This window comes from Mus musculus, chromosome 1 (assembly GCF_000001635.26).
Source record: "Mus musculus strain C57BL/6J chromosome 1, GRCm38.p6 C57BL/6J".
Classification (NCBI taxonomy): Eukaryota; Metazoa; Chordata; class Mammalia; order Rodentia; family Muridae; genus Mus; species Mus musculus.
The window spans coordinates 162,533,468-162,549,479 of NC_000067.6; the positions used below are offsets into that span (position 1 = coordinate 162,533,468).

Consider the following 16,012-nt stretch of genomic DNA (forward strand, 5'->3'; position numbering starts at 1 on the left):
AAAGATGGGACACAGGAAGTGGCTCTGTGTACATAAAACCTCTGCAAAAGCTAGTGAGTGTCCGAGGACTCAGAGGAGGGACTGAGCACAAGGCCAGCAGCTGGGGAGCATGGGTCCCCAGTGATACAAATGTCCGTTGTGTGGGAAATGAAGCTGAAAACTGCCTCTTTCAGTTACTATAAAAATACTTGAGATAAACCAACTTTCAAGAAAGAAAGTTTATTTGGCTTAGTGTGGAGGTTCCAGGCTAGCAGTGACCAGACCCAGTCACTGTCCTTGTGCCTGTGGTAAGGCAGGGCATCATGAAGGGGAAGATATGAGGGGATGAGTTCTTCACTTGACAGCAGCCAAAAGGCAAAGAGGCGGGCCAGTGTCCCAAGGGCCCTTCAAGGGCACACCAGTGACCCAATTTCCTTCTACAAAGTTCCTCCCAAGTTCTACCATCATCCAAAGGAGCCATGGGGGCTGGGGAGCCAGCTTTCAACATATGACCTTTGAGAAGACATTAAATATCTGTGTAGCCTTGGCTGTCCTGAACTCACTTTGTAAGTTCAGACTGGCCTTGAACTTATAAAGATCCATTTGCCTCTGCCTCTCAAGTGCCGGGATTAAGGCCTGTGCTACCACCACCCGGCTTTCATCATCACCCCCATGCTGCCTCCCATCCCAAAAGGTGGGAAGCATGTAGCTGATTATGTGACCAACAAAAGCATGAGGTCTAAAAGTCCTGTGCGTCATGCTTTAGCTCCCAGCAGCCCAGGAGTTCAAGTCAGTTTGGACAGAAAGCTGAGTTGCCTGGCCCCAGGGCTCACACAATCTTCACAGTCTTCAGCATATCTGACAGAACATACGTGTCATCCCAACCCTGCCCAGGCTTCCGCAGGGTCCGCTCCAAAACCTGGGCCATTTCCAGGAGCTCTGGTGTAGCAAGTTTCTGTTCTGGATGCAGCTGACAAAACAGGATTTCATTCACCTCGCCTTCAATCCGCCGGACATAGAGGAGAGGGAAGGCTGCCTTGAGTCCAGCCAGCACTGAGTCCTTTAACCTCACGTCCCGACACACGAGGTTAAGGATGAAGACGCCTGCAGAGTAGGAAGGGAAGAGGAGGCTGAGCAGATCCAGAGACATGCATCAAGGAGAATGCAAAGTCCCGTGACAGGGCAGGGAGGCGGGTGAGTGAGAAAGCCAGTGGATCTGACAGAGATACAGCACACAGAAGCATGGGGATTGTGAATACATGAAGTGTAAGAAAACTTCAGCCTTGATGGTTTCCACAGTATTACCATATTTTAATATTCCCCATGCCTAAGAAATCTTTTCATAAAAAAGTAATTAATACCTTCCATAAAAGATAAATTTATCAGTTCCACGAGGATGTTATATTCTTGACACACACACCACCTGAGTATTTACTATCCAGTGAAAAAGCCAAGGTATCCTGACTTCTGGCAACCAAGGTTCTATTCAACCATAGTAGTATACCAGAGGCCTTTAAAATGCCAATACCTAGGGGGTGGAGGACACAAGTGACAAAGAACTGGAGCTCCAGCTCTGTCACCTTTCAAGTCACTTCTGAAAGTGGGCTCCTGTGAATACTGAGTAACACAAAGCCAAGTTCAGGGTGTCTGGAGTCACCAAGCTGCTTCAGTGTGAACTACAATCAACATGGGAACTGGCTATGGCACAATCCACAAAAGCTGAGCATCCTCAGGAGCCCTGCGCAGCTCCAGGCCTATGTAGTATCCAAGACAGCTGCAAGCACGGTTACCAAGCAGCACATTCTAGACTATTACTGGCAATACTACTTTTATCACCCCCCCAGTGGTGCTGGACCAATGAACTCTAGCATAGTCACATGATTCCAGTAGCAATAAAAACAGACAATATAAACACAAGGCTATGGTTGAATCTCACAAACCCCAGGCTGAGTGAAAGGAACAGATACTTTTAAAAATATACTACCTATGACTCTGTGTCTATCAAGGGCATAAACTAAGCTGTGATGAAAGTTTAAGACCAACCCTTTGAGAGGACGAGTTACTGAGGAGATACGGAGGTAGACTACCAGAATGCTGCAAACGTCTGTGTTTGGTGCTGGGGGATAGTCCGTTTGGGAAAACTAAGCAAACCATACATTTAAATGCAATTTTTATTAAAGGATAATTCACATTTTATTTTTTAATTATGTGTATGCATGTGTGTGGGGAAAGTGCACGGTGTTGGTGCAGACACCGACGTGCAGAAGAGAGCCTCAATTCCTTGCAGTCCTCTGAGATAGCAGCAAATGCCTTTAACTCTGTACTAGCTCTCCAGCCCAAGCAATGTTTTCAAAGGACTCTTCCTTCCCTCCCTTCCAACCCTACCGTTTCTTACCGTCGTGACACAGGATGCTTTTGACCTTCTGCAGGAAAACTTGGTCCACAAATGCTGGGGGAGGACAGCTCATCCCCAGCGTCGGATCCTTACTGTCTACATCAAACATTATCACATCATAGTGAGGCGGCGCTGGGGAAGAGAAGAAAGTGAGTGCTTGTCTTTGAGGGATAAGATGACGTCATTTATGCTTCTATACACACCTGCTCTGAAACCTAAGCAGCTAAGTCTGAAAGATGACGACGTGAGTACTCTGCCTGCTGAAGACATGAATGTCATGGTTTAGACCAGTCTTTCTCATCCAAGTTCAAGCTATCCTACAGTTCAGAGGACCCTTCCTCTGAATCTAGACGTGTGTTCCAAGGGCAGATATTAACAGGCTCATTCCAACATGGACGGTATATGCTACGCTTGTGGTTGTTAATGCTGCAAGGAGTGAGTATCCCCTGGGGAAGTTTCTACATACTTAGACAATGTGGGCTGCACATCCAGCCATGTCAAACCCCCAGGGGGGATGCGGGAAGATATGAGAGGAGCCGAGAAGCCTGTGGTGGTTTTTGCCAGCTCACTAGGTAAATCTCAAAGTATAATCAAAACTGAGAGCCAGTCACCTAGCCAAAGCAGCTGTCTAGGCCTTTAAGGGCTGGCCAAGCATACAGTAACTGTCAGCAGCATCATGGGATCCTATAGATGAAGTTGTAGAGGCCCAAGAGACCTACGGAATCTCTCACCTTACAGAAAGGCAATGAGCACTTCATCCTTGGTCTAAGAAAACACTGCACTGGCATTTCACGACCTCACACGCTGACATTTTGTCCCAAGTGGCAGTAAAGTTCCCTCCCATTTGTGACAACCAAAACCATCTTGGCAGACCTTGCCAAATGCCCCTGAGGCTGGAAGCCACTGATTTGTGCAAATGCAGTTTTACTCTATTTCTGACTTCACCTACAGCTAAATGGTGTATTTAAAAAGAAAGAAAATCTCAACATATGCCCAGCTATAGACTCTAACCAGCTATAGACTCTAGCTTCCTTGAACTGGCAGCAAGTGGCAAGGTTACAAGGTCAGACGGGAGGACTAACGGTCTGTATTATTGGTTGCCACAGCTCGGAAAAGCTAAATCCATAGCCAAACGAGCACACACATGAAGCTGACAGGATGTGGATGCCCGCCACCCCCGGCCCCCTGGAGATGAATTTGAGAGACCCCTGCAGGCCTGGCAACCTTGGACTACCGTTCCGTAGCTAACACTCCTCCAAATGCTCTCTCATCAGTACCTTCTCCTGCCAGGCTGGTAATGTAGTCAAGACCATCTGCAATGTGAACCTTCATCCGGTCGCTCTGTGAGAAGCCAAACCACTGAGTGGCCACTTCCAACATTGTGGGGTCAATCTCAACAGCATCGATGCGGGACTTCGGGAAATGATCGTGAACGAAGAGAGGGAGGCTACCTCCACCCAGACCCACCACCAGCAATGTCAGTGGAGTCTCTGTAATAGAAGAAGAAAATTTGATTTTGTGATCTGGTTATGAAAAAGTTCTATACAGGGAAAACAAAACAGGGAATTAAGACTGTTGTTCTGCCCAGTGATAAACATAAGGGTCTTGCCTCCCTGTCTCATCCTAGAAACTGAGAAGCCTCCAGACATTTGACCTTTCCACCCTGGCCTCATTTTGACCAGGTCAGGACAATGAAACATGTGCTATGTTGTGGTCCCTTACGAACCCCAATGTAACTGGCTGACACACTACCAAGAGTTCCCTGAGAGTAACTGGATAGACTCGCATCCTAGAAAACGAGGCACAACCTTCCACATAGTCATAAAGCAATGTGAACACAACACCCCTCACCCAGCTCTTAACTCAAAGGGCCATAACTAAGTTTTCAGACACCCCAACAAAGTAAAAATTAAGCCACTCTAGTTCTTTAAAGCACAGAAAATATACAACCAAATCCAAGCGAGAACCACAGTAACACAAGAGAACTAAAGAAAGAAAACAAACAAGCCACTAAAAAAGGCTAGCCCCCGAAATTAAATCAGCAGTTAGGGAATTCAGGTGAACACGCCTGTGAGTGAACACATCAAGCTTATTAATGATAAAGTTATCATTTTAACTATAATTAAAATTCATATTTTGAGCCAGATGGTGGTGGTGTACCCCTTTAAAACCCAGTGCTTGGGAGGCATAGGCAGTCAGGTCTTTGTGAGTTCAAGTCCAGCCTAGGTGTCCTAGAATAGCATGAGTTACACTCTGTGGGACAGGTTACACAGGGAAACCCTGTTGAAAGAGAGAAAGAAAGAAAGAAAGAAAAAAAGAGAGAGAGAGAGAGAGAGGGAGAGAGAGAGAGAGAGAGAAAGAGAGAGAAAGAAAGAGAAAGAGAAAAAGAAAGAAAGAGAAAGAGAAAAAGGAAGGGAAAGAAAGGGGAAGGGGAAAGGGAAGGGGAAGGGGAAGGGGAAAAGAAAAAAAGAAAGAGAGAGAGAGAGAGAGAGAGAGAGAAAGAGAAAAGAAAACCTGAACAAACAAAAGACTTACATTTTGTGCTCAAATATGGCACTATTAAGGAGCCATATATTACCCAATGCCGTTGGAAATGAGATGAGATAAATGTACTATCCAGTTAAGATGATTAAATTTCACACATGTGAAAATTTACAAATAACTTAAAATTTTATGGATAACTTAAAATCTGTAAGCTTCACATACCTTACTAATTATATTTTATACTTTAATTTTAAAGCAAAATAAACAGAAAGGAAAACAAAAAAACAAAAAACAAAAAGGCTCATCCCCAACACGGGCAGCTATGTCAAGATGGCAAGATGTCTGAGGCAAGTTATCCCCAAGCTCACTAATGGGCATGGTGGCCGAGGTGAGGGAGGCGGAGCCTGTGGCAGCTGTCAGTCATCTGTGACTGCTGAAGCTCCGGAGCAGCGAGCTCACCTCTGCAGGTCTCCATGCTCAGACTATGGAGGGCAGTGGTATCTTACCTAAGAGTAGCTCGGGGTTTCTCAGCAGGGCAAGGCCAGCAACCATGGCTTTATGGTGTTCACAGCACAGGTAACTCTTATCGATGGACTGCCCTGGGGCAGGCGGGAAGTCCTCAGAAGTATCAGCAGGTCGCTGTTTTTTCCTGTCCTTTTTCCGTTTCTTCTGGGCTAAACGAGAGAGTCATATTACTGATGTCCCATGCTTCTAAGGCTAGTCCTTGGAAATCAAGGGAGACTAGCAATAGGGTGCTGCAACAGCTTTAAACAGACTGAAAGAGCCAATTCTCAAGGAAGCAGATCGGTTCAGACAGCCTGAACTTGGGTCCTGAGGAAACATTTATCATAGAAACTGGCAAGCTCTACAAATCAGAGCCTCCCCACAAAGACACAGCTGTTTTAACATTCACCATACACCACTGCATACCAAGTGGCCGGAAAAGGTACACAGGAAAGGCACATTCAAACCTGAAATCATAAATTAAAAGACCTTCTGTCTGAGCCTGTAAGAGCAGTGACAGGAGCTACAGAAATGTAAAGGCACTGCTACCTCCACACCAATTCCTAGACTAGCACTTTTCACTCTCAGTGCCTCTCATAACTGCTTCCACTTCTTTGCCTGTTTAGAAACTGAGAATCTCTGGTATTCAATAAAGTACCCAGTTGTTAGGTGGTGCAGGTAAGACATGACCTTAGGACTGCTTGTGTCCCAAGTCTATCACCTTCCTATCTCCTAGACAGCACACTACACCATCCCACGGAAAAGGAATCAGTAAGGGTTTGTCTATCTTGTTGATTTCTCAGAGAACCAGCTCTTCGTTTCTTGATTCTTGGTACTATTCTGTTGCCAGTTGATTGATTTCAGCCCTGGTGTGATTATTTCCTCCCATCCACTACCCTTGGGTGTGTTCGCTTTTTTTTCCCTAGATTTCAGTGTACTTTTAATTCATTACTATGAGATCTCTCCAATGTCTTTATGAGGACACGTAGTGTGTTATTAACTTTCCTCTTAGCACTGCTTTCAGTGTCCCATGAGTTTGGGCATGATGTGCCTTAATTTTTCATTTAATTCTAGAAATTCCAGGCTAGACAGGGCTACAGAATGAGATCTGTCAAAAAAATTGCTTTCGATTGAAAAGTAACTGTTCCTGTCCTCCTCTTCTCAAGTGTAACTTCATCTTGGTCACAGAGAAATCTGAAATTGGATGCCTTAATTCTTTAATTTCTTTATTTCTTCTCTGACCCAGTGATCATTGAGTAGAGAGTTGTTGTTCAAGTCCAGCTTTAATCCATGGTGATCTCATAAGATGCAAGGGACTATTTCAATCTTCTTGTATCTTGTTGAGGCTTGCTTTGTGACCAATTATATGGTCAATTTTGGATAAGGTTCCATGTGGTGCTGATTAAAAGGTATATTCTTTTGTGTTTGGATGAAATGTTCTATAGATATCTGTTGATCCATTTGAACCATAACTGTTAGTTTTATTATTTCTCTGTTTAGATTCTGTCTCAATGACCTGCCCATTGGTGAGAGTGCTATGTTGAAGTCTCCCACTGTTAATGTGTGGGGTTTGATGTGTGACAGTGCTGGGTAGTGAAGATGCACACCTTTAATTCCAACACTCAGGAGGTGGAGGCAGAAGGATTTCTGAGTTCAAGGCCAGCCTGGTCTACATAGTGAGTTCTAGGAAAGCCAGGGCTACATAGAAGAAAGCCAGCCTCAAAAAACGAAAACAAAACAAAACAAAACAAAACATCACAAAAACTTGACAATGTGAAAAAAACATGAAACTAAAACTGAAAAAAGCGAATGTTTTCTTCAGCAATCTGACTGAGGTGCGGGGCAAGATCATCACAGGCTGCAGCCAGAATCACCAATGAGAGAGGAGATGCTCTAAAGACCAATAATTCTACCAGTACTGGACAAGGGTGAATCCAGGACCTCAGGAGTCTAAGTCCTCCTCCAACTTCTTCCAGCCTTGCTGAGGGCACAGCATGGTCAAGCAAAAGCAATGACTGGGAATTACGGCATCCAATTTCAGATTTCTCTGTGACCAAGATGAAGTTACACTTGAGAAGAGGAGGACAGGAACAGTTACTTTTCAATCGAAAGCAATTTTTTTTTGACAAATCTCATTCTGTAGCCCTGTCTAGCCTGGAAACTGCTTTATAGGCCAAGCTGGCCTTCTGAGTACTGGGATTAATGCAATAGGCCACCCAAGTCCTGCCTTAGCTTACTCTAAATGTATGATTTTAAACTCGTCACTAGACAGAGAAGGTAGCCAGACAGGCAAGCAGACAGACAGGCAGGTAACGATAATACAAACAGACATAGCCAGGGAACGGGGCAGGTAAAACAGACTAGTGATGTCTCCGTTGGTGAGATATCTGTAACATCTTAGACATACCTAAGAGTGCTCCTCATTGGTTAAGAACACTGGCTGCTCTTATAAAGGAACACAGTTCAGGTCCCGCACCCACACCAGACGCTCATAGCTGCTTGCTAACTCTAGCCCCAGAGGATCAAATGCTTTCTTTGGGCTTCCACAGGCACCTTTATCACATGCATGCAAGTGTGCACATGTGTACACACATAGAGACACACTTTTTTTTTTTTTTTACTCAAAAATAAAATAAACCATAAAAAAGGAAATGAGGGCTCCTGAGGGAGGTCTGGATCTCACTGGCCAACACTAAAAATATTAGACAGGCTATGGCCACATTCATTAAAATATGAATGAATTCAAATTCAAGCCAGCGTGGTGGCTCATGCCTATAATCCCAGCTTAGGAGACAGAGGCAGGACTGCTGAAAGTTCAAGAACAACCTAAAGTGTACCACTATCTTAAAAAGAAAGCACATAAGCAAGTAAAAACCAACCACATTCCATGTGCTCTGCAGCCATTTATATTTTGGGGTTACCATGCTGGAAGCTCAGAAAGCAAGCATCTTCCTCACAGCACACAGTTCCACTGAGCAGTGCTGGGCTGGATGGCAGCTACAGCACCCACCTCTGAATCCCTTGAAGCAGCCAAGTGAGGGAGGGCACACTATGGAAGAGGGCGGGGCTTCATGCAACCTTCATGTTTCTGGGTCATCTTACAGGGGTACAAAGGGATGCATGTGGGGCAGCTTATGAAACAGAGTCCCTTTAACCTGAGGCACTAAAGCCATTATCGGGCTTACTCAGCTCCACCGTCCCTACTCCCTTCCCTATCATTTCGGAGCTAGGTGTTGCTCAAGACAGGAAAAAGTACTTCTATTTGCTTATCTCCAAATACCCTGCCCAGATGGTGAGAAAGGAGACCTCCAGTCACATATCCAGGTCTGCCTTCCATCTTGGTTGAGCTCTCAGTTCTTTTGAACACTCTAACTCGAGAGGCCGCCCCCCTCCAGCTGGGTTCCACCACCACACCTGTGAGAGCTCACCTCTGTGAGACGTATCCTTCAGCAGCCTGGCTTCCGACTGCACCACGTTCCTGTTGCTGAGGAAGATGAGCCGCCGAAAGTACCATCTGTCTTCCCCTTGCACATCCTCAATAACATAGTCACCACTCAAGGCACTGTGGTCTTGGTGCTGCACAGTCCGGACCCCAATGTCCCCACCCACAGACAGGAAGGGCACCTAAAGGAGGAGAGTGAGATGTGGCAAAAACATCAGCTCATTTATCAAGCATGTGATCTTACCCACCCTGCTTTAGTATGAGCACGAGGACTTCTCCAGGCCAAGGACAGCACAGCTCCAAAGACTTGCCGTTCCACTGCAGTGCCCTTCTGGGCCTTTTGATAGAACTCGAGAGGCTTGCCCCACTTTAGAAACTGCGATGAACACATAGAGACCCCCTAACCACTAGAGACCGGCACCTGGCGCTGCCCGTAAGCACATGGATTCCCCACAGGACAATGAGGAATGAGAGAGAACCACCGGGAAGGAGCTGTAATGTGTGAGAGGGAATCTGGACAAGGACAGAAATAACAAAAGCCCAGGGGAAACAACAACCCCTCCTTTCCCCAACTCAGTCTCATCTTTGGCCCATCTGACCACATCTCAGAAGAAGAGTACATTCCCTCCCATCCTTCTGTCTCTTAAGGACCTTATCAGTATATTTTCCAACTGTCAGTAATCCCTGCCCTCGAAGACACAGTGATGAGAGAAGGTCTCCAGAGAACCTAGGCCTCCATGAGATGAAACTCTCTAAGTGATAACAATCCCAGCGTCAGAGTCATGGTCAGCCCAGATGGTAGGACCACAGGCTCGAAACCCAAGGAAATCCATTGCTATCACGCCGACCCTCCGGAGCCCTGGCCTTCCTAGAGCCCAGTTCTTACAACAGACCTGTCAATTTCTTGTGGTGACAGATGTCAACTGGTAAAGCCACTTCTTAGTATAACTTTGTTTCCTTTCCAGCAATGCTAACATCCTGAAGTGAGTTGGTTGGGTCCCCTTTCTTTTATATCCTCCCATGATACTTCTGAGACACAAAATGACCAGGAAAGTGCACTTCAAATGTGGAGGAGAGGGGCTGGAAAGATGGCTCAGTGGCTGGAAAGATGGCACAAGCTGCTCTTCTAGAAAGCCTGGGCTCAGTTCCCAGTTCCCACGTGAACAGGTCACAACTGCCCATAATTATAGTCCCATGGGATCTCTTCTGGTGTGCAGACATACACAGAGGAAAGGCCCATCTACATAAAATACATAAATCTTTTTTTTTTAAAAAAATGTTAAAAAACAAAAAACAAAAAAACAACAAACCAAATCACAGGGCCCCAACCTCATATATAAAATACATAAATAAATCTTTTTTTTGAAAAATGTAAAAGCAAAACAAAAAAACAAAAACAAAAACAAAAACAGACCCCCCCCCCCAACCTCAACACCTTGAGTGGCTCATCTTTCTCTCTCTGCCTGGGACATTTACTCTCCAAGTACAGTGACTCCCTAGACTATGGTCAGATTCTAGTCTTAGTTTTCTTCTTTAACTTTTTATAATAATTTATTATTATTTAATGTGCACTGGTGTATTGCTGGCATATGTCTGTGTGAGGGTATAGGGTCCCCTGGAACTAGAGCTATAAACAGTTGTGAGCTGCCATGTGGGTGCTGGGAATTGAACCTGGGTCCTCTGGAAGGGCAGCCAGTGCTCATAACCACTGAGCCATCTCGCCAGCCTCTCAATTAATAATGTTAGCGTATGAAGTAGTGGTTTTCCTGATGGCCTCTTTATGTGTCTCTGTCATAACGCTTTGCTCTCATCTGTTCCACTCCCTGGTCCTACCCTCTAAAGGCTTCCTCTACCTTCCTGGTCGCAGTGGAAGCTGCTGTCAGAGGTCAGAGGTCAGAGGTCAGAGTTTGGTACCTGCTGCTGGGGAGGCAACCCAGCCGGGGCCAGCTCCATGACTCTGGCTGACAACTCTGCTTGAATGCTTTCCATGCCAGCATACCGCTGGCCTCGGTGGAGAGCCACTGTGACCAACCTCCTGAAGCCCGCACTGGCTGCCAGCTGCTTCCGGCCCTCCTCCATGCCAAAGAGCCACTCGGTCTCGCGACCCTGGGGGACTGGAATAGACAAAAGCGGTCACAGGGAGTGCTGGTGAAATGTTCAAGGCCCACAGTCGATGTCTACAAGGTAGAACCAGTCGCTGCTCAGGACCAGCCCCCGTCCCGTGACCCACAGAGAGGTTAGCAATTCCCAAAGCAAAGCAGCCCATCAAACACGAAGCAGGACTGAGGGCAATTCGAGTGTGGGTATGTCTGAAGGGAAGAAGACAGGCAAGGAGCACGCGTGTGCGCGCGCGCACACACACGCGCGTACACACACACACAAACGCGCGCACACTCACACTGGATAGTGCTGCTTTTCCATATTAAAAAAAAAAAAAGCTATATGCAGGCCAGGAAAAAAGCTCTTTACAAATACAAATAACGGAATCCTCAAAATGGCCCAAGGTACACATGGCACTATTTCCATCTTTGAAAATGAGGACAGAGAAGCACAGAACTTAAACTACTTGTCTAAGATCACACTGCAGTGAATGCAAAGCTCAGCTCGCACTGACAGACGCCCATTGCCATGCTTCTGATGGCTCCACTGGTCACTGAGGGGGGGTAGGCAGGAAGGATTATCAAATACTTGGAAAGGTGGCTCAGGTCTCAAGAAACCAGGTTTCCAGCATAACCCCACCTTACTTTCACCTAGAACGTTCACATTTTCTTTACTTCCAAATGTTCTCACCCCACCATCCCTCCGGCACCTTCTCTTCTTTATAGGGCAAACAGCTGACAGTCATACAGCACTTACCACAAGGCCAGCATCATTTCTAAGAGTTTACACTTCCCAACTATACAGGAGAGTGACAGTTCCATTTCATTTACAGGGAAAATAAGGCAGACAGGAAGCAGTCACCCTTGCTGTATCAAATCACCAGGAAGTATCTAAAGCTGGGACTGGATCCCGAGAGTCTGCCCCAGAGCTCCATCCTGTCTGCTACCTCCATACTGCCTCCTTAAGTCTGCAGAGCGGCTTTCCTTCTGGAGTCCAACAGTATACACGCTAGCTAGAACTCAGCCAAGATATTCCAGCTGGCACCGAGCAGCCCAGCCTTGCTTCCATTTATCCAATTCACAAAGTAACTAACCCGGCTATGAAATGTGTAATGGGTCTAAATTTACACTTACTATCTCCTGCCTATAACCTCCATTCTCAAACTTCCTAAGAAGGAGTTTGAGTCTAAGACAGTTTCAGAGAGCTACTACTCCCTCTTCATTAGACCTTGGTTAATCTAACCTTAAGATAAACACAGGCACGATATATATACACCCAATCACCAATACCCAAGCCCAGCTCCAGCAAGCCAGCCCTTCTAGGGGAAAGAGGCAGAGCAAGCCCCAGCCCCTTTAAGACAGCCCTTCCAGGGAGAGGCGGAGCAATCCCAACTCACTGATGAAAATGGCAAAATGATTGTCCCGCGATGGTTTCACAGCGGGGTTGTCCACCACGTGGAGGGTGTAGCGTGGCTCCCCCGTGTCCCCACTGCACAAGTCCAGGGACACACTCCCCAGCCCGGCTTTGCGGCGCAGCTGACTACACAGCCAAGCATAGTACTGGCGCTCCCGCACAGCCTCCGCCAGCTGATCAGCACTCTCCAGCCTTACGGGCTTGCCCTGCTCCTGAGTACACAGCTCAAAGATCTGAAGGGCAGAGCCAGGGACTGGCCTGAACTTAGTCATGACGAAGGCAAAGACGGGCAGGGAGAAGCGGGGCTCGGCTTCAGACACCCGGTCCTGGCTGCTGGCCACTTGGTGTGCCCTCACCATCCACCCCTCCCGAGAGAAGTGGCCCACTGCTTTCTTCAGGATGTGAGCCTGAGCCAGGGAGATGCAGAGGTAGCGACCGCCCACCTGCAGGACACGGCCAACCTCAGCTAGCATCCTGTCCACCTGACGCAGGGTCACCTCCTCCTCATCTGTCAGGACAGCATCCAGCGTGCCCTTGTCCAACACCACCTGGAATGTGGCGTCAGGAAACTCCAGCTGGGTCATGTCCATCTTCAGGAAACTCATGTGGGGCCGTCGGCTGCCATTGCGTTCCTTCATCTGCTTGATGACAACCTCGCTGATGTCGATGTTCACGATATCCTGATAGCCCACATCATAGAGTTGTTCACTGAGCTCTGAGTTGCCACATCCGATCACAAGCACCTGGAGGGAAGAAACAAAGACAAAATGAAAGTGACCAAAGTCAAGAAATCCGCTTCAGATACCTCAAAGACTAGAGATTAGTAGACTTTGGCTACTTCATATTCTCCAGGGGCAGAGACACTATTCTGAGTAGAAAGAAGCACTCAAGTTAACTCTAGACACCATCTTGAAACTAGCAATGCAGGTGTGCACAATCCACGGTCTAGCATAGTCATGCCTGCAAAACCAAACTGTAAATATTCTTAAAATATTGTGGGTTTTTTTTTTTTTGGGAGGGGGGCATTGATAATTTTTTTTTCTATTACTTGATTGCATGGTTCTCAGGCCTTGTAGATGACAACCTCTTCTTACAATGTCAAAAGCTAGACACACGTGGGAGAAAATCACTAATCCAAACAGTATTATGCCACAATAAAGGTCATGTGAGAACAGGCTGTGTGATGTGCGCTATTCAAAACTTGTGTGCAGCCTGAGGGACGGTTCAGTAGGTTAGAACTATTGCTCTTGCAAAGGACCCAAGTTCAGTTCTTAGCACAGCCTATAACTCCATTTCCAGAGAATTTGGTAGCCTCTTCTGGCCTCCACAAACTTCCTGTACTCACATGATGCACAGAAACTCAGGCAGGCAAACACACATCTACATAATAAAATAAGGAAATCTTTGTCTTGAAGTTTGTAGGAAGTTACAAAATCCAAAACACCAGTTGCATCCTCATTTTTGTTTTTGTTTTTTTAAACCGTTAAAAATATAGGCTGAGTGACAGAACTGTTTCTAACTGCTCATACTTCCTATTTCCTCAGACAACAAACTAGTTTGTGAGGATTTGGAGCCTGCTCCCATCCCAGAGTCTATCTCATGCTATTTACTACTTGAAGCCAAACTTAAAAATACGAATTGTTGTTTCTCTTTGTGGCACATTCCTCCATTCATCTTTCAAAAATTCTGTTGTCACCGTCTCTAGAGGGCAAAGCATAGTTCCATGAGAAGTGATATGCCCTGGAGCCAGACAGACCTGCTTTTAAATCTCTATTTGACCACCTACTACATGCATGGCCTCCAACAGTCACTTGAAAAAAATAAGTGCACAACTACCCGCCTGAATTTGTTGAGATAAAAGGCCCGAGCATAGCAGACCTTAAGTCTCCTTCCCTACCGAAGCTCCAACTCGTCCACACCTATTTAACTTGGAATTTAACTTGTGTTTGTGGCTTCCTGCTCCTGTAGCTTGAGGGCTGGGCACAAAGCCTGAAATTTGATGAGCACTCGGCAGTGACTTAATAAACATATACACCAATAAAGTCCCACGACGCTACCTATTCCACACGTGTGCACAGTGACACAACACCCTTTCAGTCTACTGACGAAGCCACTATTCCAAAACGGGTTAAGGATGAAGTTTTAACTGAAAATCTTTACTTTTAAATGGCTATCTTTAAGGTTGCCACTTAGCCAAGATGCTGGGCAGAATCCTAAAATGATAGATCTGAGTGGGGTCCCCACGCCTGCCTGCCTCCTGCCTCCTAAACTTAGGATTGCTATCTTCAGTCCCCACAAGGGACTGGCTGCACGCCATACCTTTTCCTTGGGCTTTATGTATTTGTGCAGCACCTCGCACAGCTCCAGATAGGTCCCATACCACTCGAAAGCTGTCTTCCCTCGCTGCTGGAAGAACTTCTCCCAGTAGTCGGCAGAGCCAAACTCCTTGGAGCTTTTAGGTAGGAGATTCATGTTCCCACCGTGAGCGGCGTCTTCGACACTGCTCCTGGTGACAGATCACCCCGGGAAGCACCGGGAGGCAGCAGCGGCGGGAATCTTAGCCACTACAGGCACCATAGATTTGTTCTGCACGCAAAACCCAACCGAACCGGGCCCTGTGCAGCAGACGCGCGGACGAACCACTGAGCTGGCCACGCGCCGCTGCCGCCCCCCTTGTTTTTCTTCACCCTCGGTCCGCGCCCCACGTGCAGCAGCCACACACTCCCGCAGCTACACTCAGAACCTAGAAACCATATCCGGGTAAGAGGTCTCGTGATTGGGCAGGCGGAGCGGGCGGGACTTCCTGCGGGACTCCGGGCAGAAGAGGCTTGCTTCGTGGAACCGGGCGGGGCTGCGCGCGCAGCCTCTGTGAGCTGCGCTCTATCCCCAGCTGAGAGCGCGAGGGGCAACGGGAGCTGACCTGCGCAGGAGCAGGAGTCTCAGCTAGAAACCCCTTCCTCAGGAAAATGTGAGCTCATCTCCTCTTCCCGGAATCACTTTGCCACCGTTCTTGGTCAATTCAGAGGAAAATGACTGCTTTTTCTACTCCAAAATACAGAGCCCTGCTATTAATACAGTAACAACGGTGAATATCAGGAGACTTAACCGAAGTGCCTCCCTTCCCTGCCTCTCAAAACACAGTAACCATTCATTATGAAGATGCTCATTTTATCATTGGAGTCCTTAAATTGTCATTCTGATGACAGTTGTAAAGACATAGTTTATGTGTCTGATGAACAATACCATCCTTTTAAATGATCGTTTTATGAAAATATCCCAAGGAAGTTCCTAGTGAAGAGCTGTTTTGAAGAGACGATGAAAGAAACAGCTCTCGCGTTAAAGGAATAAGAGATGGAGCCCAGATATGACTGGCCATAGCCCAGGAACACAGATTTAGCTTCCTCAAATACCATGTTCCCATGAGGTAGCAATTGCATGAACTTTTATAGTAACAACACAGAAAGTAGTAAAACGGGACACTTACAAATACATTGGTGAGTATATTGTAAGATGATTGCAACCACAAGAAAACCTAGAGGTCTCTTCATACTTTCCAAAGGTCTTACCTAAGGGTCACAAAAGATGTTGCCAAGTACTAAATAACTACTAAAGGACCGGAAGATGTTCTAGGAAAATTTGGCTCTGGAACTGCATGCAACCTTTCAACGGCTTCACATCATTGACGTTGAAATCAA

General features: G+C 46.6%; 1 protein-coding gene across 2 annotated transcripts; it reads right to left on the reverse strand.

Annotated features, from left to right (window-relative positions):
* Nucleotides 1-203: 203 nt before the first annotated feature.
* On the reverse strand, nucleotides 204-15,074 carry Eef1aknmt (EEF1A lysine and N-terminal methyltransferase). Of its 2 annotated transcripts, none has more exons than XM_006496984.3 (8): nucleotides 14,637-15,074; nucleotides 12,761-13,060; nucleotides 10,719-10,918; nucleotides 8,791-8,986; nucleotides 5,365-5,532; nucleotides 3,652-3,864; nucleotides 2,375-2,506; nucleotides 204-1,083 (listed from the first exon to the last, which is right to left on the reverse strand). In XM_006496984.3, exons 3-8 carry the CDS (start codon nucleotides 10,881-10,883, stop codon nucleotides 809-811), a joined length of 1,149 nt encoding a protein of 382 aa, XP_006497047.1. In that variant the 5' UTR covers nucleotides 10,884-10,918; nucleotides 12,761-13,060; nucleotides 14,637-15,074; the 3' UTR covers nucleotides 204-808. The 2 variants fall into 2 exon arrangements, with proteins under 2 accessions (XP_006497047.1, NP_659126.1); NM_144877.1 differs by having other exon boundaries at nucleotides 12,301-13,060; nucleotides 14,637-14,878.
* Between the last annotated feature and the right edge of the window lie 938 nt (nucleotides 15,075-16,012).